This window comes from Lissotriton helveticus, chromosome 4_1 (assembly GCF_964261635.1).
Source record: "Lissotriton helveticus chromosome 4_1, aLisHel1.1, whole genome shotgun sequence".
Classification (NCBI taxonomy): Eukaryota; Metazoa; Chordata; class Amphibia; order Caudata; family Salamandridae; genus Lissotriton; species Lissotriton helveticus.
In genome coordinates this window covers 717,500,534-717,524,448 of record NC_136063.1, presented here as the reverse complement: position 1 = coordinate 717,524,448, position 23,915 = coordinate 717,500,534, and the positions used below count along the sequence as shown (strand labels likewise).

The window sequence follows — 23,915 nt, the reverse complement described above, 5'->3', positions numbered from 1 at the left end:
AAGCAGCGATGCGTCACTTCTCAGTGCGCACTCCTTGCGACATTCCTGATGCGTCATATTTACATTATGACGCATCATGTCGCAAGGAGTTACAGATACATCAGTATTTCTGACGTATCTGTAAGTGCAAAAGTGACGCATTGCTGGAGTGTGTTACAAAAATGACGCAACTCCTGCAATGCATCCTTTCACATGGGGCAAGCCCCATGTGAAAGGGCATGCATCAGTCTTACGCCTGCTGTGAGGCAGGCGCAGGATTTTGACGCAACGGCGTCCTAAAAGTGACGCAGTGAAATCTCATAGATTTCACTGCGTCACTTCTACAACCCTTCCTTGTGTCAATACGCCCCTTTGCATACATTATACCTGGCACAGGTATATTGTGGCGCAGGGGTTTACAAAGTGACGTATCTACCTAGATGCGTCACTTTGTAAATATGGCGCAACAAGACGCATTTTTTACGCCACTGGTGCGTCACAAAATGTGACGCACCGGCGGCGTAAAAGTGATGCACGGCCTCATAAATGAGGCCTCTAGCTTTTATGTCACAGGTATCTCCATGATCAGAGTGGCTAAACACGAAGCAAATTCCTTTGTTATGTACAGGGAGTGTTTGATAAGGACGCCTTTCTTTTCCTGAATGGCTGGAATCACAGAGAATGATAACCGCTGTCTCATTTGTGGAACCAAGAACCTCCCTGCCTTTTCCACATGTTCATATTGCCTTAAAATTAGGTGAGGGAATGCATATTGGGCTTGGTGATGAAGAGGGAATTTAGGCCAAATTGTAACTTCTTTAAAACCCTCGGATGCTCTTTCAAGAATTTTGCACACTGCTGACATTCTTCTTTGGTTTTCCTCCTCCTCCTCCTCCTCCGTCTTTCATGATGTTACAGAGCATTTCTTCATTAAACGTCTTAAGAATTATTTTCCTGTAGAGTACAGCATTTGATCTTAGGATACCAAACCTTCATTGTCTTACAAATAATCACTAAAGTGCATCCTCAACAGATGTTTCTCATCAAGCAGTGTATATTTAGCGCTGTTAACATGCCACCACTTCTTGGGTGATGCGGTATGGCCTTGGAACAATTACAGCAAAATAGGGGTTAGATCAAATATCTTTATAAGACAGAGCAGCCGATAGGCCAGCAAGAACTGATCTGGTGACGGGGCGGGGGCGGTAATCAATATGTGTGCTAGGGCTGTGAACACAAGAAACAAATGCAAATTCCTTGTCTCTGTGAGGGCTCAGACTTCAGAGGTGAGTCAGTGGCAGGTCTGGTGTCAAGTCCTTGATTATCCCTTTGCCCTGGCCCTTGGCGCTGTCCTGGTTTTCCCTAGTGACCTGGGACAGGATCTATCAACGTTTTTCAATTCCCTCCTATAACTGCTCTAGTTTTGCTGTTTTCCATGAGTACCCTGACAGGCATGGAGCAGACATCAGCTTTGTTGCCCTTAAGGGCAGAGATTCAGCCAACGATGAGGGTCTTGTTGTGGGACACAATGGGGCATATTACCAAGGAATAGCGATATTTATTGCTAAATGCGCTTAGCACATTTTTTTTTATCACTGCCTATCGCTGGATATGTTAGCAGAGAAAACATGCTATTAGCAAAGTTTTTCTCCATTGTGCTAAAATATCCAGCGATAGCGGCGAAATGCGTGAATATCGCTGAGAATACAGCGATATTCACGCATTAGCGACGAAATGCTCTTAGCCATGTTATCCACCACCCATTGGATAACATGGCTAAGAACTGGTCTGAGCAGGCGTTAGTATTTGGAGATATTCGCGCTTAGCGTGAATATTTCCAACGCTACGCCTGCCTTGTTAATAGGCGATAGCGACGTTATAGACTGCTTTCAGTCGCTAACGGGTTGGGTACGCCCACTTTGCATGTCATTAGCGATAAACATCGGTGACATGCGCGGGCCTCAAACCGCTCGCTATTGCCTAAAAGTTGTCGCTAACATCAGTTAGCGACAGCTTGCTAATAGGGCGATTGAATTATCGCCGCTTATTGGCCAAAAACAGACGCTAAATCGGCGATAATTGCCTATCGCCCCCCTTGGTAATATGCCCCAATATTTTCAATGTATAACACCCACCAACATGAATCCAGATTCTCTAAATACAGAGAAGGAGAGGTTATTGGAGCAGGTTGGCTGCACCCCTTTTCTTGTAGCAAGCATCGCCACAACATGTGGGGATCGAACCCCTGGCAAAGACTGGTTAAGCCCCCGATGCAACATTTTTCAGCCTTTGAAATAGAGTTTTGTCTCTTCCATTGGTAAACATAGTATCTATTTAATTAAACTGTATCATTGAGTATTACATGCCTCCAAGCAGCCTCTGTGACTGCGAGACAGACAGGTTAGGTCCACTGGGGGAGGGAGGAGAATGAATGGGATAGGGCTTGAGAGACACGCAAGCAAATAAGAGTTAGCAGTGTAAGGTGTTATGAATTGTTTCTCGCAGGACATATTATGAATGGCTCCACTAACTCAGACCAGTGCTACGCAGTCTAAAATGCTTACATTTAATTTGGACCTTCTCTAAGTTAGTGTATGAATTGCAAACAGCAAAGCTCAGAAACCCATAGAGAGTCAATCTCTGCTCACCTTTTCTGAGCCTTGCCGTCTGCAGCGCAGGCACTAACTTAGATACATTTTGAATTAAATGTAGGCATTTTAAACAGTGCAAACAGAAAAATAGGTGCTCAGCTTTAATGTGAGCCAATGCAGCTGTTCGTGATATGGCCATTGAGCATTTTCTTGAAGGTTTTGTGGAGATTGGCTCTTCTCAGTCCTGGATTTTTAGGAGGAGGTAGTCATTAATACAGTCGGTCTGTGTTTTTTCACCAAGACAGAGCATGGGAACAGTAATGTAAATGGGGGAGTTACATAGAGAAGAATGGGTGGTGGAACACACACCTTCGCAGCTACGACATACAGGTATCACATGCATTTACAAAGTCTTACAATTTTGCAATATGAGGTCTACTGAAGCTGACATGAGATTGGTGAAAGCTGGGTGGCACTGGCAGGAGATGGAGGTAGTATAAGAATGGTGGGATGCAAGAAGGTGGGTTTTTAGCAGCTCGTTTTAAATAAGGGAGGCGATGGCTGTGGGTTGGTTACGGATGCCTCTCCATAATCTAGGACCAAGCAGCATTAATGATGCGGGGAAAATGAAGGTTTCACGCTCAATTGTGGCCTCTGCAAGTAGAGAGAGATATGGTAGAGAAGTTCCAGAAATGGATTTGAGAACAAAAGTAAGTATCTTATGTCACAATCTGGGCTTCACAGTTGGACATTGTGTGCGGTGAGCAAAAGTAAGGACAAATTGTTTAGTGTGCACATGGCAAAATAGCTGCTTTTGTAAAGGGAAGAAACTGCTTATTGGGGGAGACCAACCCATAAGTTTTTTCCCCCACTTGACATCATTAGAGTGGAGTGGAGTGGAGTGGTGTGGCTCACTGGTTAGAGGCGGCAGACCCGTAAGCAGAGGACGGCCCGGGACCAGGGTTCGATTCCCGACGCGGCAGGGTCGTGGACCAGGGTCAGCGGGCTCGATAATTCTCGCCTCGGTGCCTACTCCAGTCAGGGACCACACTCGGCAACTCTGGGCATTAGCTTGCCTCATCTTCACAACGGCCCCCCAGACCGCCGGGGATGCTTGGTTGCACCTTAGAGATACCCATTAGGGACCATCTCTCAGGGTGAGCCAGGACGGGTTCCCCAGTGGTCGAAGCACGGAGATACTCCTCCGGGAGTTGATTCTAGCGCTATATAAACCCACAATTAATTAATTAATTAATTATGGGTGGGATGAATGAATGAATGAATGAACGAATCAAGGATTCTTCTATAGTGCACAGCTACTCAGAAAGAGTATCCTGGCACTTTAGCCAACTAAAGACAGAGCAAAGCAGAGAACCACCAGCGTCTTGTCATCACCAAAGCTTGAATATGAGTGTTTTCAGCTCTTTTTAGGTCTCGGAACTGCGAACAGATTGCGAAGCAATCTGCCGTTCCGAGACTCTATTGTAATCATTCTCGCTTTTACGAAGTCAAGGGAGACAGGAGACAAGCGAGGTGCACGCGCAACCTTGGAACTGGGATCAGGTCGCGCGCGCTTCCTGTCTCCCATGGCTCCTTGGAAGCAGACTCACACGCACGCACACACACACACATACAGCCCCCCCGCCGCGCATACACACACATACAGACTCCCCCCCCCCCGCCGCCGCCGTGCATACACACACAGAACCCCCCCCTTACACACACACATCTCCTACCTCGTCTCGGCGTGTTATCGTGCTCCCCGCTCCTCTGGTGCGCGCGCACCACTGGTTTCGATTCCCGCGTCGGCCGGTTTCGAGTCTTCTTTTCCGAATTCCCTCCCTCTCCCTCTACACTTTGTAGGTGCAGCACACACTTGACAAGCAACAGCACCGTCCAATCCTAAAAGCAGCAGTTAGCACGCTAGCCCTACTCCGTCACGTGACCCGGAAGCAGACTGTACCGTTCAGCGCCCAGTGAAAAAGATGTAAACACCGTGCGCGCGCACCCCGTACGACCGTCATCTAGGATCCAGCTGCTTGTTCTGTCGATCGCTTGCGGCGCTGTTTCTCGGGCCACTAGCCCATTTGCTCTGATTAGATAAGACTTTGAAGTTCAGGGTCACTTGGGTTTCCTCGTTCCTAGAGGAGGTCGGTCGTGTTCAGACGGCCCTGCGTCCTCTGCCCTCGTAGGCTAGCTGGGTTGTAGGTGGTGTTTTTAGTTTTGGTCGCGTTTTACGTTTTAATTACCTTTTTGTTCCGATTGGTTGATAAGGGCTATTTACCTCTATTATGATTGGTAGGTAGAACATTCGGACTTTTTCTGTGTTAGAGTCGACTATAAAACAGACATCAGTGAATGTATTTTGGTGCGTTGTGTACTGATAGGTGTCAGGCTGAATAAAAGCAACAGTGAATTAGTGTCGTTGCATAAGCGTAAGACATTATTCCACTGCGTTTTGTCCCTCAAAATTCTGGGCTCTGATTGCACTATATCAGACGAGTGTCTTGACTGTACTGCCTACAGCTATGTAGGTGGTACTTTAGTGTCTGTCCTTTGGAATAGAGATCGAGCTTTAATTTAGTGTATTATCTGTTCTGTGTTGGTGTTGCTTAGGCATGCGTTTAGTGAAAGTTACTTCAAGAGTGTAAGTTTGGTATCAATGTCAGGATCGGAACGATTGTTGCTCATAAGCAAGGGAGGCCAAACATCTAAGGTGGGTGAGCTGTAGCAGATACCACACGGTTTGGGGTGGATTGGGATCGTTTAAAATCGTGTGTGGGCGGTTGGTAGTATTTACTGAAAGTGTGATGATGGCCAGGCAGCCTCGGGACTATTCCAGGCTAGCGGGTCACGGGTAAATGTTGTAAAGTATCCGAAAGGGAGCTTGAGTGTCACGTGGCTTCAGTTCCTACCAGTTCACGGCGATATATCATGTAGTGAGGACAGCAGTCGATAACGTGTACCGCCACGAGGTAGCATTTTCTGTAAATATCCTACTATCAGTGTTGTAGAGATTCTGTCACTTTGAGGCCAGGTTGAGTGGATGTCCTTTCCCTCAGACATGGGCGATGGGGTTACGCAGTAGCAGCACGAGTCGTGGCGGTGCCGGGGAACCGCCAGAGGGCCGGTCCACAGGTCGCCACGGTAGTGGCGAGGAGAATGAGGAGGAGAACGTGGATCTGGCACAGGAACTGGCTTATCTCCTGCGCAGGTAAATCCTCTTGTGTGAACCATCTCTCACTGACTATGTGCTACACTATGCTACACTACTATTATTTCACAACAGGTTGGAGCAGGGAAGGGATAGGTAGCATAGTTCAAACTGCATCTTTGAGGTCACTCTGTTGTGTGCGCACAGTCCCAGATTATACAGTTGTAACTGCGACAGTCTGTGGTCAGTCTGTTATAGCTTTATGACCCTGGAACATTATCTGCCAACAGAAGGCCCTGGGATGTATACTGTAATAACATGCCAGCCTTGAGTCCTGTCATCTTTGTTGTAACCACTCAGTACTGGTTTTATACTTACGTAATTGCTGGCATATCTGTTAAGGGGACATATTGTTTAGCTACGTACCTATGGGCTGTACTGTCTTGCTGCCCTGTTGTCCTAACTTTATGCCACTGTGCTATATTGTCATACCAACAGGCATGGGACTATACAAATTTCACAGCTTGATTTTACTCTCGTAATCGTTGCAAATGTACGACCCTGGATCATAAGTTGTCGTCAATTTTTAACTTTTGCATTCACACTGTTATCACTGTTAACATTCTGTAACATGGCTCCACTCAATGCCCATTGAAACTGCCGGCCTACCCATATTATACTAATTACTAATTACTAATGTGCTCCTTTACAGCATACATTGTGTAATATACATTTCCCGCTTTCAGTGTGTAGGGGTGATCTAGACATGGCAGACATTTGATCAGCTTTCATGCCAATTGTGCCTTACATAATCATGGGAGTAGTGAGTGCAGAGTAGTGAGTGCAGAGTAGTGAGTGAGTAGTGAGTAGTGAGTTGTGAGTAGTGAGTAGTGAGTTGTGAGCAGTGAGTGCAGAGTAGTGAGTGCAGAGTAGTGAGTGCAGAGTAGTGAGTGCAGAGTAGTGAGTGCAGAGTAGTGAGTGCAGAGTAGTGAGTACAGAGTAGTGAGTAGTGAGTGCAGAGTAGTGAGTGCAGAGTAGTGAGTACAGAGTAGTGAGTACAGAGTAGTGAGTACAGAGTAGTGAGTGCAGAGTAGTGAGTGCAGAGTAGTGAGTGCAGAGTAGTGAGTACAGAGTAGTGAGTACAGAGTAGTGAGTACAGAGTAGTGAGTAGTGAGTGCAGAGTAGTGAGTGCAGAGTAGTGAGTGCAGAGTAGTGAGTACAGAGTAGTGAGTACAGAGTAGTGAGTACAGAGTAGTGAGTAGTGAGTGCAGAGTAGTGAGTGCAGAGTAGTGAGTGCAGGGTAGTGAGTACAGAGTAGTGAGTACAGAGTAGTGAGTACAGAGTAGTGAGTACAGAGTAGTGAGTGCAGAGTAGTGAGTGCCGAGTAGTGAGTAGTGAGTGCAGAGTAGTGAGTAGTGAGTGCAGAGTAGTGAGTAGTGAGGGCAGAGTAGTGAGTAGTGAGTGCAGAGTAGTGAGTAGTGAGGGCAGAGTAGTGAGTAGTGAGGGCAGAGTAGTGAGTAGTGAGGGCAGAGTAGTGAGTAGTGAATGCAGAGTAGTGAGTGCAGAGTAGTGAGTAGTGAGGGCAGAGTAGTGAGTAGTGAGGGCAGAGTAGTGAGTGCTGAGTAGTGAGTGCAGAGTAGTGAGTAGTGAGTGCAGAGTAGTGAGTAGTGAGTGCAGAGTAGTGAGTGCAGAGTAGTGAGTGCAGAGTAGTGAGTGCAGAGTAGTGAGTGCAGAGTAGTGAGTGCAGAGTAGTGAGTAGTGAGTGCAGAGTAGTGAGTGCAGAGTAGTGAGTGCAGAGTAGTGAGTGCAGAGTAGTGAGTGCAGAGTAGTGAGTGCAGAGTAGTGAGTGCAGAGTAGTGAGTAGTGAGTGCAGAGTAGTGAGTAGTGAGTGCAGAGTAGTGAGTGCAGAGTAGTGAGTGCAGAGTAGTGAGTGCGCAGGGTGAGCAGTGTGTGAGCGCGCAGGGTAAACAGTGTGTGAGCGCGCAGGGTAAACAGTGTGTGAGCGTGCAGGGTAAACAGTGTGTGAGCGTGCAGGGTGAACAGTGTGTGAGTGTGCAGGGTGAACAATTCCAATCCAAACCACATAATTCCATTACACAGCACATGCATACACTCCATAACACATGGCTAAAAGACATTGCCATATACAATGCCATTAGCTCGAACTCAAATAAATCCGAGACCTATTGCATTTCCAATGCTTGTTTAATTTTACTTCCTCCGTGATGGACCTCAAATATTCAGGCAGGTGTTTCCACAATACAGTGAAGGAAGATCCTCACCTACGTTGACTTTTAAAACAGGGAACCACAATTAAACAAGCATTACTAGAACACAGGGGCCTCCCTGGACTGTATTCCTTAATTCTATCAATGAGGTACATAGGCCCCTTGTTATAGAGGGCTTGGTGCGTTAGGCTCACTGCCTTGTACTTTATGCATTGAGAAGTATTTATGTAATTTATACAGTAGGCGTACTGCCATGTTCTGCATAAATTGTAGCCGCTGGGTCAGGTTTTCCGGGAGACCCAGATTACAGAACATTGGCATAGTACAGCCTAGAAAGAATCAGTGTCCTGACCACTGTAACTTGATCATCATGCAGAAGCAAGTGAAGAAACATATTTAGCATGCAAAAGATCCATTAGCAAGATTTCATGAATATTAATATCTGTGCACCAAACAAAAGTTTGGCATCAAAACATAATGCGCAGATTTCTAGCCACCGCCGTTGGAGGGGGTGGTGGGGGAACACTATTGGGCTATGGTCTTACCCATCCTTGAAGGGAAGGGGATTCCACCCAAACAATAAGATTTCAGTTTTGTCTGGGATCCACTGCAAGTTTTTGGCCTTCAGCCAGTCAAGCAACGCTACCTTACAGGGAGCAAATGCATCCTTTGCATTTATGAAAACCCCATCATACATGAGCAGGAGTAGGGTATCATCCACGTATGTGATGACCTTGATAAAATGTTGAAGAGTGTGGGACTTACGTAGGAGCCTTGCGGCACTCCTCACTTCAACCTTTTCACTCCCGGGGCACACTGACTCCATCCTGGATGAGATTATTTGAACAAGACCCCCTGTTACATTGGAATTGTACGAGACCAGGCTGTTAAGCAAAAGAAGTCAGTCATGCAGTAGGCCAGGAGCATCAAGCCCTTGACTTTGAAGACCATCATGCCGGATATTGGGTGCCAATGTACATCTTTTAGTGTACCGATACCTTTGCACTTGATAAAAACTTCGATCAGCCAATCTGTCTGGTTTAGAATTTATTGATTCATTTTTGGGGGCATGAATAGATCAAATGTGCTCTAGGGATCAGGTATTAGCATTAGGATGCCTTTAAAAAATGATTTTCTTTTGTGTGGTGTTAATCATGGACAAAACTAAAAAGGGGTGCAGATGTGTGCATAATGAACAAAACAGGAAAAAACTAACAGTTTCATGGGCAGCATACATTAAATGAGCTAAAGTATCTTCCTAACTAGATGTACATAAAACTGTAAGACAGAGTAGTCCTACAAATTCTGATCATATTTCAGTATGATTGTTCGTTTTTCTTTTTTTGCTATCTCAAATCCATGTTTCATTCGCTGCATATTCTGTGTCTTTCAATTATCCTTTTGTTTATTTCTAACAGAAATTAATGCAAAAGGCCTTATTCTGGAAGCGTTTGAAAGGTATCGCCTAAAAACCTGCATTGACTTCAAGCCCTGGGAAGGAGAAGCAAATTATATATCCGTGTTCAAGGGCAGCGGGTAAGAGAGGAGAAACATTATCAAATACACTGTGTTGCAAAACTTTTCAGCTTTCAGATCTCTTGAAGTGATTTATACATGTAATCTGTTAAATCAGAAGCTTATTAAATGTTTGTAATTTATTATTAACAAGTATTGCAATGCAATAGGTTTTGCATTTACGTGTGTTTTGTAAATGCGACATCTATTGCATTGCAAATCCTAATTTGTAAAAACACCCATTCGACGCTTTAACTTTAATATCGGCGGCGCCCCTTTCTTTAGACGAGCCGTGTCTAAAGAAAGGGGCGTGGCCGCCATTAAAGTGAAAGCGCGGAAGGGGGCACTTTTACAAAAAAAAGCATTTCTTTGTCAAGTTGACAAACAAAAGTTTTTTTATGTAAAAGCACCCCATGCCGCGCTTTCACTTCAATGGAAGCCATGCCCCTTTCGTTAGACTCAGCTCGTTTAACCCCTTCCATGCTCATGACGAGCTGAGCTCGTCATGAGTTGCGCCGCTCGCATGCTCATGCTCGTCATGTAAGGCTTTTTTTTCAAATTGCCGCACAGCGCGAAAATCGCGGCCGCACGCATGTGGTTAAGGAAAGGAGCGCAGCCTCCATGAATGTGAAAGCAGCACAGAGAAAGATCGTGATTGTAAGGGGGGGGTCTATTTTGATGGGGGCACACTAGGGGTGGTGACAGGGCCTAGGTGGAGGACAGAGGATAACAGAAACAACCACACACCGTTTCAGTCCGTGTCGTCAGCTATGAGCGCTGACGTCACACTTTATTTATATCCCCTGGTCCGCGCCCGGCCCTGTAAATGTAAATGTATTGCGACTTATATAGCGCACGTATCACCCGAAGGCATCAAGGCGCTTGCTTAGGGAACCCGTCCTGGTATTCCCCTGTGAGATATCCACAAGGTGAAAGCCAGGCATCCCGCCGCGAGGGGCCGTAGTGGAGATTAAGCAAGCTATTGCCCAGAGTCGCAGAGTGTGACCCCGTGAATCGAGTAGGCACCGGAGCGAGAATTGTCAAGTCCGTGGAATTTTTGAGCCCGAGACCCGCCGAGGCGGGGAATCGAACCCTGGTCCACGGCCGATCTCAGCTTCCAGGTCTGCCGCCTCTAACCACTGAGCCACGCTTCTCCACTGGGAGTTGCAGGGGCAACAATGTATGGTAGGAGCCGGGTGGCTCACTACATCAATGTGCCTAAAACCACCTGTGCTTGCATAGACTGTATTTGACAGATACATCATAGTTTGCTTATTGAATAACTCATGATGCCTAATTCAGATTTTCTTATTTTTTGTGTCATTTTAACCATTATATTTTTAACTACATTTAATTAGGATTTATATTGTGATTCGTTCTTAAACGCGACGTTGATTTTGGTGCAGATGCTCATAAACCACACACACTCACTTAAAAGCTGGCCCTGCTACTTGTTTCTAGCTACCAATGGGAAGTTCTTTATTCCTTGTAGAAGCCAGTCTTTACAGCCTGACACTTGATTGTTTTAACTGGAGCTTAGCCAGAGTTCGCATCAAGTCTGAGACTTCTCTCTCAACCCGGTCGATTGGTTGATAAACCATAGAATCTAAGGCAAAGACGATAAATTTGCTGCTGTGCTGCCCTAAATCTCCCTCAAAAGCATCGAACATCATGTCATGGATGTGAGGTTCTGACGAAATTTTAGCAGAAGGTAGAATAAGAGCTACAATCTGTAAAGTAGCAGATTTTTGGGGATCTCCTATCATGGACGTTCGACCCCAGGCATGGGCCCTTCCCCACAACATTTCCTTCCTTCCCCCACATATCCCTGCATTTCCAAGGTTTTCACTGTACACAGGCTCCTCCCAATGCTTAACTTGTAAAAAAAAAAAAAAAAGTGGCAGGTTTTGGTCAGGAGGCCACTGCAGCTTGCACCACACATTGCCCCTGCCATACTGCCAATGATTGTAACAACACAACTACTAACCATCACACTCCTACAAGTGTGACAATTCGGACTACTTCAGGCCACTAAAGCTATAAGAGTGTCATGAGCAGCAGGTAATAGTAATTTTTAATGAATATTGAATTAATAATTAACTGTTGTTGTGCTAATGTCTAAATTAGCCAGACGGCGCCACCTTGGGGCAGACTGTCAAGCTCCAGTGTTGACAATTAAGTGCTGGTGCTGAGCATCGGAAACCACTGGCTCAAATTAAGCACTGGAACCTTCGCCCAATTACATTTTGTATTTCTGTAAGAAGGAAAGAGGAGACACCTTGGAATGCAGTTACAAATGGGAAGTGTCCTGAAAATACTTGCCAGGAGTTTCTAAATCTCCCTATTTCTCGTTACAAAACTTGAATTAAAAAGTTTTTGATTCCTTAAATCATCATAGCCTTATTTTATGCACCCCTTTGAAGCAATGCCATTGTTTGCTGCCATATAATCCCACAGCCCTTTTGAGACCTTTTCAAAATGTTCTCTAAGGCTTTCTCTGAAGCAAAGTTTGCATGAAGCAGATTCTGAAGATTTTTCATTGTGCATCCTGTATCCTGCAATCTTGCATTTCCAGTACTTGCCCCTGCGTGAATGTCCATTCTTTACTAAATGCCACTTTCCAGGCTTGACCAAACTATTGGTTTTGTTGACACGTCAATTTTTTTCTTTTTTCATTTCCTGATTCTAGCCGCAATTATATGTTTTCCCATTTTTAATTCTTATACCAATCCGTCTGTGAGCTTTCCTTTTTGATCATGTGCTAAACCTATGCAGCCTATTTTATTCTCTTTTCTTCTGAGCGGACCCTGTTTCTGACCCTGTTGCCCCCTGAGAACTGTCTTAATCCATCTGTTCTGCCTCCTGTCCTTTCCTTCCCCCCACCCATCAGACTCATAACAAACATCAGCTACCTCAGGATGAAGAGCATTGATTGGATGTTCACCACTAGTATGCCTGACTTATATTGACTGCCTAACTTACAGACAGAGTCGTGTCCCAGGTGGGAGAGGGGGGAATAGTTATGGTCGTGACCAAGCTGAATTCGTCCTGACCTCCCCTTTGAATCCACCTCCACTCCCCTACACAGACTATATGTGGAGTAGGCCGGACAGGAAAAGAGGAGCAAAATATACAGTCCCTCTGTATTGTGATACTGGTTAGGGTGTCTATTTATGTTTTTTCAATAGACTGTAAGTATGATTGAACACTTGTGTTTAGATCTGTTTGTGTAAAACAAATGATTTTCCCATCATATTTCTCTAACAAGAGTAGTTATCTATTACTACAGTTTAAAAATAAAGGTGGAGTGGCATACAGTGGAGTGGTGCACATTGCAGTGGCATAGAGTTCAGTGGCGCAGAGTAGAGTGGCATAGAGTGCAGTAGTAGTATTGGCGTACAATGCAGTGACGTAGAATGGTGCAAAGTAGAGAAGTGTGGTGTAGAGTTGAGTGGTGCAGAGTAGAGTGCAGTGGCGTAGATTAAAGTGGTGCAGATTGGAATGGCTTAGAGTAGAGGTGTGCAGAGTAAAGTGCAGTTGCAGAAAATGATGCAGAGTAGAGTACTGTGACCCAGAGTGCTGTGACCCAGAGTGCAGTGGCATAGAGTGCAGTGGCATAGAGTGAAGTGGTGCAGAGTAGAGTGGCATAGAGTGCAGTGGTATAGTGTAGAGTGGTGCAGAGTATATTAAAGTGGTATAGAGTGAAGTGGTAAAGAGTAAAGTGGCGTAGAGTAGATTAGAGTGGCTTAGAGTGCGGGTGCGATGAGTGCAGTAGTGTAGAGTAGAGTAGAATGACAGTAAATTGGAGCAGGGTGCATTGGTGTAGAGTGCGTAGAGTGCAGTGGCAGAGAGCAGAGTGCAGTAGTATAGAGTGCAGTGATGTAGAGCTGAGTGGTGCAAAATAGAGTGGAGTAGAGTGTTGTGTCCTAGAGTAAGGTGCTTTGGCATAAAGTGCAGTGGCCTAGACTAGAGTGGTGTAGAGTACAGTGGTGTAGATTGCAGTGGCATGGAGTAGTGCAGAGTAGAGTGCAGTGGCATGGAGTATAGTGGTGTGGAGTAGAGTGGGGCAGAGTAAATTGCCGTAAAGTGCAATGGCATAGAATGCAGTGGTGTAGAGTGTAGTTGCATAGAGTGCAGTGGTGTACAGAAAAGTGGTGCAGAGTAGAGTGATGTAAAGTGCAGTGGCATAGAGTGGTGTGGAATAGAGTGACGTAGAGAAGAGCAGATTGGCATAGAGTGCAGGGTCGAAGAGTAGAGTGGCTTAGTGTAGAATGATGTAGAGTGGCATAGAGTGCAGAGGTGTATAGTGCAGTGGCATAGAGTAAAGGGTAGTGGGTGAGAGAAGCAACATGGAAGGGACAGTTGGGAGGGAATGAATAAAAGCTATATGGACTAGGATATGGGAGACGGATTGAAATCACAAGCACTCATATGGAGTGCTTGAACACAAAGAAAAAAGGAGTGACAAAAACAGGAGCATTGGAGTTACTTGGTCTATGCTCCAGGGAGGGGCCAAATACAAGAAGAGAACATGACGCCTGCATGCCATGGCACATGGGGATGAAGAAAATGAGAGTGATGCTGAAGCTAAAAAGTGGTAAGCTATTGGCGAGCTGTAAGTCCACTGTATGAGCTGTTTAGGTAAAACCTAGAAATCAGTTCTGCTGTACTTCATTATACCCATTCAAAAAGCACATTGGCTGAGCATACGGAGACTGTATTTTGTTTGTTTTCTGTTGCAGTACCAATTGCTTCCTGTGTTTTGTTAATAGCGCACAGCATTGATGCATTTATATAGTATGTTTTTTCAGGCACTAGTGAAATCTTGCATTTAAACTTGTAGAATAACAATCTCTTGATCTATTGCATGGAATTTGTCACAAACACACATATATTCAATGCACTGTTTTACTGAGGACTCCCATAGTAACCCATAGTTCCTCCATATTCATTTAATTAGAATGCTTTTATTTTTTACTGCCATTTTGTTTATTTACTGTTGTGCACACCACAATTTATCATTGAGATAGCAATCAGTTCTAAATTACATTGTATGTGTTTTTTCTATTTCAGTGCATTACTGTTTTTAGTATTTGCCTAGTTTATTTTGCCATGCAGGACAGGCATTGTGTACATACATTCAATTGTTTCTCATTTCTATATGGCCAGGTGGTCGCTGATGACCCCTGCAGCCCTCCAAACCCTACCCCCCTAACACACCCACAGCAATGACAGAGCCCAAGTCCAGTACTTTGGGTTAGCAATCATAAGACCCCTGGGCGTATTTATTACACATATACACAAAAACACAACATTTTATGCACTGTAACCCACAATAATTACATCTTATTTACAAAGTTGAGACCTAGCCTTAACAGTTATTCTAGTACATGGCAGTGACCTAACCATAACTAGGTTGTTCCTGTGCACGCAGGAAACATAACCGTTCCGATTGAGATCATGACTAGTTTCGGGACCTTCCTTTTAAAAAACCCTTTTCCATAAAGGACATGGATGGGTCCCTCCGTATGGGAGGACCCCAGCAACCGCCCTGCCAGACTGGGAGTTCCTGTGCAGGGGGATCGGCTGCCCTTAGGATACCTACCTCAGGCACACCCTGCACCCACATTCCTCCTCCCCCCAGGGCCTGAGCTAACTTGCGCCAACTGCTCCTGCGTGGGTGGTTTCCAGGTAAGGACCGTGGGTCAGCGACCACTGCACTTCTGCATCCTCCTTTTGACTTGTTGCCAGCACCCTTTAGAGGGCCCAGTGACATTGTTGGTATTTAGGTATAAAAGGATGCTGCACATGGACTCAAAATGCCCCCACCAATCAAAACCTCACCCTCCATCTGCGCCCAACCCATCATACGGTGGATGCTGAACTAACCATGCCAACAAATTCTCAAGAAACATTGCATTACCCTTCTTAGTTCAAATAAGCCTTCCTTCTGAGCTCCATCAAATCATTGCCTCCAAGATGCATATCTCTGGGATCGGAAGCACCCGGGCACGATTCTGTCCAATGCAGTCCTCAAGGAGCCAAGTGCAGCCCTCCTTTGTAGTGTAGTTCCTATATTCCCAATAGGCTCTGCGCATTGGAATAATATATTCAGCAGTGTAGACGTAGGACTGAGGTCGATTAGGTCTCTACTGACTATATTAGACTTAAGGTTTGCCAGCTAGCTCAGAGGTCACTAGAAACTTTCTCGACTAAACGAGGAGGAGTTTAACCTCTCTGGATAGACAAGAAGGGATTAGCTTCTGACAACCATATAACATGACAACTTTGCTCCCTCAGAATAAGAGTGTATCTCTAGAGTCGTGTGAAAACAATAGACAGCTATTTTACTCAGTCAAGTGTGCATACTTAGTTTCACCAGAGTGCAGAGAAAAGAGAGACGGGCGTTTTCAATAAAAGGTGTTATTTATTGAGCAGTCTTCTTTCTCATGCAAGAGAAATGAATTGCCACAATTGCTATACTTATAGTAAAGTCAAGTGCGTACAGTAAAAGGAGGATTAAGAAATAATACTGTAAAAGCATTGATATGGTTTCTTAGCCATAAGATACTTTAAAATAGATAAAATATATACATACAAATATACATTGACTAACGTACTCAACTGGTGCTTCTAAATACGCCTACCCCGGTGTACCTGACCTAAGCCTAATACGTGGGAAGGAGTAAGTAAGTAGCAGTTTAAGTTAAATTGGTTTTTGCCAAGAATCTGAGTCAAGAATTCTCTCTAAGGTTTTAGTCAGCTCCGTACCTGGGTTAATAGAAAGCAGGAGGTCTTGTATCTCTCTCTCAGGACTCGATATCTAAGTAACCCGCGAAGGTATCTGGAAACACCGGAGCTGGATTTCACGGCAGGAGAAAAGACAGCGTCTCTCTCAGTGCGTCAAAGAGGAAGGGCAGCGTCCACGGGCTCTCGCATCAGCTGGGCTCTCAGGCAAGTAGATAGCTGCTCTGCTCCAAAACCACCACCGTGTGTTTGCTTAAGGCAGCGTTGGTATATTTATACCTGAAAGGTGCCAGGTTTGACGCAAGGTTGGACATAAGACGTCAATAAAGATGTCACTAAGAACTGGCCGTTCTTACAGTGCCTCACAAGAGTTCTAGGACGAAACCAAAACAAAAGCAATGGGGATTTCCCAGGTTGCTGGAGGTTTGTTTTGTTTATAGAACTCGTTGTGCTTTCTAGGAGTCCGGGGAAGTAGCCTTGCTTAATGTGACTGCATGGGCTACGACTAAATATGGATATGATTCCTTATGCCTTTATAGGGATATTATTTATTATAACCGTACAAGGGCATAAAATAGAAATATCGATTTAGGTTCCTAGATAAAAACACAATACCCCCTCCACGATCTAATGTCCATCATTACTAAAACTAAGCAATAGTAAACATATAAAGGTGCATGTGTATTCCAACCCACCCCAAAATACATTTATTGCATTTGAAATGGTGCATACGAAATACACAAAAATGATTATTGGTACTGTACGCTATTCAAGCAGTGTAATAATTCAGTTAAAAGGATGCATATATATATATGAGCAGAATGATTTGCTAAATTTACACATGAAATGGCTCTTAGTACAGAAAAGAAGGACGAGACCATTCCATCACATATAAATACATTTGTTGTAAATGTGCTAGAGGCTGATGTAATATATTGTCTCTAGAGTTCCTAAAAAAATAGAAGCTCTTTTCTCTAAGAATAGTTCTACTTTAAGCAGAGTACATGTGCCAGAAAAAGGTAAATATTTTGGAAGTGGAAAAAATAATTTCGCTTCAGGGGAAAAAATAGTTCCAAATGTTTTCAGTAGCTTTTGTTTATCAAAGCTGAAGGCCGAATTCAGAGTTCAGAGAACACTGTGTGCTCTTTGCTTTAAAGTTTCTTCTTTCTGTTCAGGGGAGACCATCATTTCAGACAGACTCTCAAAAAATTGGTCTACGGCTTCAGGTGAAAGTTCGACCAAGTTTGAAAATGCCGCAACAGTGCAGTCTTGAGCATGATTGCTATCGTCGATGTCAGGATCAGCAATGCTCACAGAAGGTCGTACCTGGGTGATGCTGCTCTCATCTCGTACTTCACTACCACCTAACCGTAGTGGTGAAGTCTCAACGAATGCCGTCATCAGAATGGGTAGCCGCTGGGGACAACAAGATACATGAGCCGTTACAGGACTTAGCAAAGTATCTGTATCCAATGGTACTGCTGATGGTAGTGTAAGACAGACGTCCAACACGCATTCTTCTCCGCATAGCATACATCGAAGCACAGGTAAGATGCAGTTCTGCCAGATGGGTCTGAATGAAAGAAACCAGGTCATATTCAGATCTCTTAGCCGGGCTAATCCAAGGACTTTAGTTATGCGGTCCCGATAGCGTATAGCTAGGATCGTTTCTTCCATCATTGCTGGAGTCTTGTCTGCGACTTGGCTTGCCATATCGGAGCAGAAGTATCAAATATAAAATGCCTGCTACGAGTCCCAACAGAAGTGGTAGGCCGCCAAAGACAGAATGGACAAAATTAGGAAAAATGCCCAGAAGTGTTTCGAAGGGTGTTAACAGTCCCGAAAAATTTGTCTTAAATATATGTGGGATACCACTGGTATCTGACATATTTAGAATTTGGCTTAGCATTTCTACGAAATGCACGGGGCAATTTGTTGATAAAAGGCTATGTATCTCTGCCGTTGTCGTTGCAACTTGCAGATCATACGTTTCTTTTGATGACGTTAAGGGCACAGTTGTCTGTAAAAGTACAGACTTTATTCTACTTAAAGTATCAATTCGAATAGAAGAGCTATTCAAAGAAGGCCAAATTGTTGCCTCCGTATCTGGAGTGCTGTTTGGATACAATACTTGCATACAGCAAGTGACCATGGAACTCACGCTTACGAGATAGGCTTTCCCTGGCACCATGCCACAACAGCTGTGGTCCACTATTAGAATATAACTCCAGTTAGAAAGCCGTCTAAAGAATGGCTCTATTCGTGTTGCAGGTGTGCCGTGCTGGTGACATGAAAGGTTATTTGAATTCCCCTCGCAGGCCCCATGCAGATTAATACCTTGACACAGAAGTATACCGCTTAGTGATCGTTTACAATTTTTTCCACTAAGAAATACATTCTGTTTCTTTTCACTGTAACATGTGTGTGTATAAGGTAATTTCCATGATGACTTAATGTACCCTTTACCCAACCTTTCATACTGGCCCGCTGGTATATACTCTTGGCAGTATTTAAATTGGAAAGTTGTTATCGGAATTGTAATTATTCCGTGTATTATACATTCAATGACAGGTCTTTCTGACATTGTCAATGGTAATCTCTCAAGTTTTTCAATGCTCAGAATCGTATAGTCTGCTCCTTTTTGTGCCAAACAGATTTGTGTATCAGTAAGGTTAAAGATAGAGAATAATGACGTTGTGTTGATTAAACGCCAGGGCACGTAGCCTGAACGCAGATTTTGCAACGTCCACCCAAGCTGTACAATAGAAAGTAATTGGGACTGACCGTGTTGTAACATTAGTAAGTCCTGCTCTATTATATCAATAGCAGATGATACAATACTGTCCAGTGAATATATCCTGGAGGACAGAGTCATTAACCAAGTGTCCACAACAGAAAGTGATTTTTCCAAATTAATACGATCAATTTCTCGTATTTTTTTTGCTGTTTCAATTTGCATTACTTTCCAAGCTTCGTTGTAAGTAGCGTATATATCGGCCGCTATGAAACGTTTTTGACGCTGTTTGCGTGGTCCCATTATGAAATCACGCAAGTCAGCACCGTCTTTAAGTAAAGTCAAGTGTTGCTTAATTTTGGCCAGTGTGGATTTCTGTAGCCATTCGAGGCAGAGTTTCCCTACACTGTATGTTGTGACTATCCCTGGATGTTGTCTCTGGGAGTATCTTGGGTCTGGCCTGGCCATTTTTAACCCCTGTGTTTTGTTCAGGAATCTATCTTGACAGTTATTTGTGTCTGTGGGCCAGATCAACCATTTTTTCCAATCAGGAGGTGTTCTGTTTTGGTTAAAAATAAAGGATTAGTCTATCTCAACATCTGTAGTGCTATTACTGTCAGGTGTTGGCTTTGGAATAGACGGTTTATTTAAGTCTTTAATTTTGGCTAGGCCAAGACAGGTTGTCTGTTGGATGGTATCATTCAAGAATATAATTTGTTCTGGGATCATGCAGGCTCTAAATAATGCTTCTAAATCTTGTACCTGCCAATCTTTGGTACCCCATGGTTTTTGTTTCAATGTTGTTTTTCCAGAAATCAAAACCAAATGTAATCATTTTTTCATAAAATGTTTCCGAATAGATCAATTTAGTATTTGTCAGCATTGTTTTCATTCCTGTCTTATTTAACAGTTTGTAATAAAATGTTTCTGCTTCACTTGTGTTAAACCCTGAGAAGTACGGGAATTTCCCGTAAAATGTTTTTGAACTACCTTTCGGTGGAGTTGCACAATGTTCCCATTGATTATAATTAAAAACATTTCTAGGCTGAGCAGATTTATGCAAATAGTGATGTGCAAAGTGATTATAACAATACATTTCTTCATAGTTTGATGAACCCTGTAAGTAATCATGTTCTGTAAATTTTGCTGACATTACTAAATCTGACATCATATCATTAATACTTTCAAAGTCCCAATCATCAGAGAATGTACTCGGTTTTACAAAGTCACTTAATGAAACCTTGAACTGGTGTGGATATTTCAAGAGCTCAACCGGGCCATAGATTTCGTAATCCGTTTTGTCCCATACTACCCCACCGGGTATTGGATTGGCTGTAACATTCACTGATGATAGTTCTCTTTTCTCGATGTGAGATGACTTGTGTGGCTTTAGGACCAAGTTGATGTTCTGACTTGCTGTGTCCATTGTAGTGTATTTTCCCTCAATGAATTTTCCCAAACAAAGAACCATGATGAGCCAAAGTAGGAGGAAAAGTACACCTAACACAATCCAAAATTCAATCCATGGAGAAATCAGATAGGTTTCTTTAAGTTGATGAAAGAGTTCCGTTACTTTGTCTTTAAAAGTTTTTGTTGCTAACGTTTCTTCAGGCTCGCTTGGATCCTCAGATAAGTTATCGAAATTGATGAAGTAGCCAGATGCAGTTCTGTCAATTGTTGGAATTGCTTCTGGATTTTCAGTTGCTTTTGCATTTTTTGTTTCATTAGCATAGTCTGAGGCTACATCGTTGTAGACTGGTATTTCTTGACAAACTGTTGCAATTTGGGTTTCAAGAGGCACAAGTTCCATGGCATTGTTGCATAGTCCTTTTTCATTCACTGCAGGTTTATCAAATGTGATTAGTCTCTCAGTTTGAACCTCTTGTATTGTAGCAAGTTTTGGTACTCTGCTATTTCTTGGGAGTCCACTGGGCCTACTACTTATTATTGGCCACATGATTGTGGTTTTACCAGGTCGATGGATACAACTTGGTTCTCCTTTTTACCATCAAGGGGCGGTAGTACAACTGATCTTGTTCCGCTGACAGCTAAGACAGGTACTGCTTTTCTGTAAAAAGGCCCAAATTCCTTCTTCACCACGATCTTCTCTCTGACCAGATCCCCAATCTTTGGAATCCAGACAGGCCTTTCTGGGACAGGTGGTTTATCTTCAGTGGCTGTTGGCTGCTGTTTTAACTTTACGTTGCTCAGGCCTTTTCTTGTTTCATTTAAGTCCTGTAAAATAGCCAAACTATCTTTGATGTCAAAGCATTTTTCTTCTACCACTGAAGTCTGACTATCGAGGTCCTGAATATGCATTCTAGTCCTGAACAATAGTTCGCACAGACTGAAACCTTTCAGAGAATTTCTTGGCAGATTATTAAGACTACGTTGGACACTTGTTAAATGTTGGACCCACCCATCACCCGAACCTAATACCCTCGCCGTTATAGATTGCTTTATGTCCCGGTTTTTTCTTTCCACAATCCCATTTCCCTCAGGATGGAAGGGACAAGAGTACCGCAATGCAGTGCCCATACTGGTCATGGCCTCCTTATAAGCTTGAGAGCTAAAAGCAGGACCCTGGTCAGAATGTAGCATGCCAATTGCGTATGTGCCGATATGGACTCGCAAATCTTTTATAACAGTTCTGGTGTCAGCCGAGCGCTGGGGTCTACATTTTAAGTGAATCTAGTCTTGAATGTTAATGGGACGCATTTCTCCTATCGGATTTCTGCGTATATATAGACTTATGCTTTCTAAAAGAAGGGTCCTGGCATTACTCCAGCCGGTTCGCCACTGCGATCTCTGTTGCAGTTTTGACAGCCCATTGCAAATTTGTAGTTATGCAGGCTCATCCCCGGCCACCAGTATTCTGATTGTAATTCTTTCAGAGATGTCTTGATCTCCTGGTGCCTTAGACCTAATCCCATATGTGCTTCTTGAATCAAGAAGATTCTCCTGTTCGTGTTTGGAATCACTCTATCCCCCACACCAGGGATTCGAGCAAAAGGAACGGAGTTTGCATCTATTACGTATGTATAATTGAGTGGATAGTTCACGGGTAGTGCTGCACGGTCGTCTTTTGAAGATGTTTTTACCGCCAGCATTGTTTCCCCGTCTATGTATTTTTCTGAACGCTTTTTTGTGGCTACGGACGCCGGTTGAGTTGCTTCCGCTGTGGCTCTGTGAGCCAATGAATTCCCTGCAGCGTGAACGCCATCACGCTGATGACTCAGTGTATGTATCACGTGAGTCTTTTGTAGTTCTTTCTGCAAAACACCTACTTGTTCCCAAAGCTTTTTATGCTTTATTATGGCACCTGTGTCATCTTTATAATCGTTTTGAACCCAGTTCTGCAAGTCATTATTGTAAGATTTGACGCAGTAATGCGAATCGCACACTATTAGTGTGGGGAATTCGCGATCGGCAATATCGAGCGCCATTTTTAAAGCTAGTAGTTCAGTTCGTTGAGCTGAACTGTCTTTTACAGATTGAGACATAGTTACCAGTGGTCTCAATTTACATCCGTGCCACCGGCATTTAACAACCGCGCACGCAGCACTGTAAGCTTGCTTACCCCAAACTGCGGGTTGTGCTGATCCGTCTGTATATATTACACAGGCGTAAAGTTGTAGGGGCAGAATTTCGATTGGCAGAGGATATTATTTGTAATATGTTAAAAATTTTTGTTTTTTCATGTTCGGGTCAAAATAGTATTTCACGTCTTCTGCAGCAAGAGAATTTTCCCATTCGATCCATTTTGGATCTAATGCCACATTAGTCAAATTGCGTGGGCTTGTTAATGCCTCAAAGGCTGATTCTGCTGTTAAAACAGTTATCCTTTTGCCTTGTGCTTGGGCTCTTTCTTTTGCTACAGCAGTTTGAACCGCATTTACAATGTTTTCTGTAAGACTGAATGTTTTTTCAGCTTGTGTGTACAAGTGTGATTTGTAAGCTATTGGTACCTTTTCTCCCTCATTAGAGGTCAGGTACGTGAATCCGCATCTTCCTGGGATGACTCGGATTACAAGGTTGCGTATGTTTTCGCGTGTTTGCAATTTTGTTTTAACTAACATGTCTGTTTGCAATGATCTCAAGATTGCTGTGTGTTTTTGAGTCCAATTGATTGGTTTAAAATCAGGTTTTATTAATTCATAGAGAGGTTTAACCCTCTCTGCATAATTTAGAATATAAGTTCTTCCGAAATTCAGGAAACCTAGTATTGATTGTAAGTTCTTCAGCGTTTTTGGTGCTTGGAGGACAGCGCATTTCTCTAAGAAATTGTCCGCTAGGCTTTTGCCTTCACTTGATAATTCATATCCTAAAAACAGGACTGTTAGATGGGCAATTTGTGACTTTTTAAAGTTGAATTTGTAACCCTCTGCAGCAAACCTAAGTATTATGGTGTTTACTCTTTTCAAGTGAGTGTCCAAGACCAAGTCATCATCTGTTAGATAGATGTCATCGACATAAGATAATGCCTCATTATCATACATTTGTAGTAACTCTGTTACCCTTGCTGAGAATAATCCTGGGCTATTCTTGAATCCCTGTGGGAGTCGACAGAAATTTTTTTGTGACCCCATTCTTGAGAAAGCGGTCAAATACCTGCTTTCAGGTGCAATGTTTTGACAAAAGAATCCATTAGAGATGTCTAATGTCGTTTTGTATTTTTTGCGCACGATGTTATTCATTAGTGCTGCACTGTGTGAATTTTGTACTGCAAATGTCTTGCAACATGTAGTCCAAAACTAGACGATATGAATCGTCTGGCTTGGAGACAGGAAACAAAGGATTGTTCATTTGAGAGGTGCATGTTTCAATCACCCCTTGGTATTCAAGTTGATCTAAGATCTCCCTGACTTGTTTTTTAGCTTCTTGCTTAATTGGGTACTGCCTCTGTGCAGTTGGTTGACATTTTAACTGGATTTTGTGAGGAGGAGAGTCCTCATCCCATCCTACAT

The 23,915-nt window shown here is 43.6% G+C and overlaps 1 protein-coding gene across 3 annotated transcripts in view; it reads left to right on the top strand.

Annotated features, from left to right (window-relative positions):
* The window catches only part of MEP1B (meprin A subunit beta), a 389,272-nt gene that overhangs the window by 160,145 nt on the left and 205,212 nt on the right, over positions 1-23,915 (top strand). For all 3 annotated transcript variants that reach the window (XR_013610541.1, XM_078687361.1, XM_078687359.1), the window contains one exon: positions 9,371-9,488. Coding sequence is in view for 2 of the 3 variants with exons in the window: in XM_078687361.1 (XP_078543487.1) it covers positions 9,371-9,488 (118 nt within the window). In the remaining variant the exon portion in view is untranslated. The remainder of the gene's footprint in view (positions 1-9,370; positions 9,489-23,915) is intronic.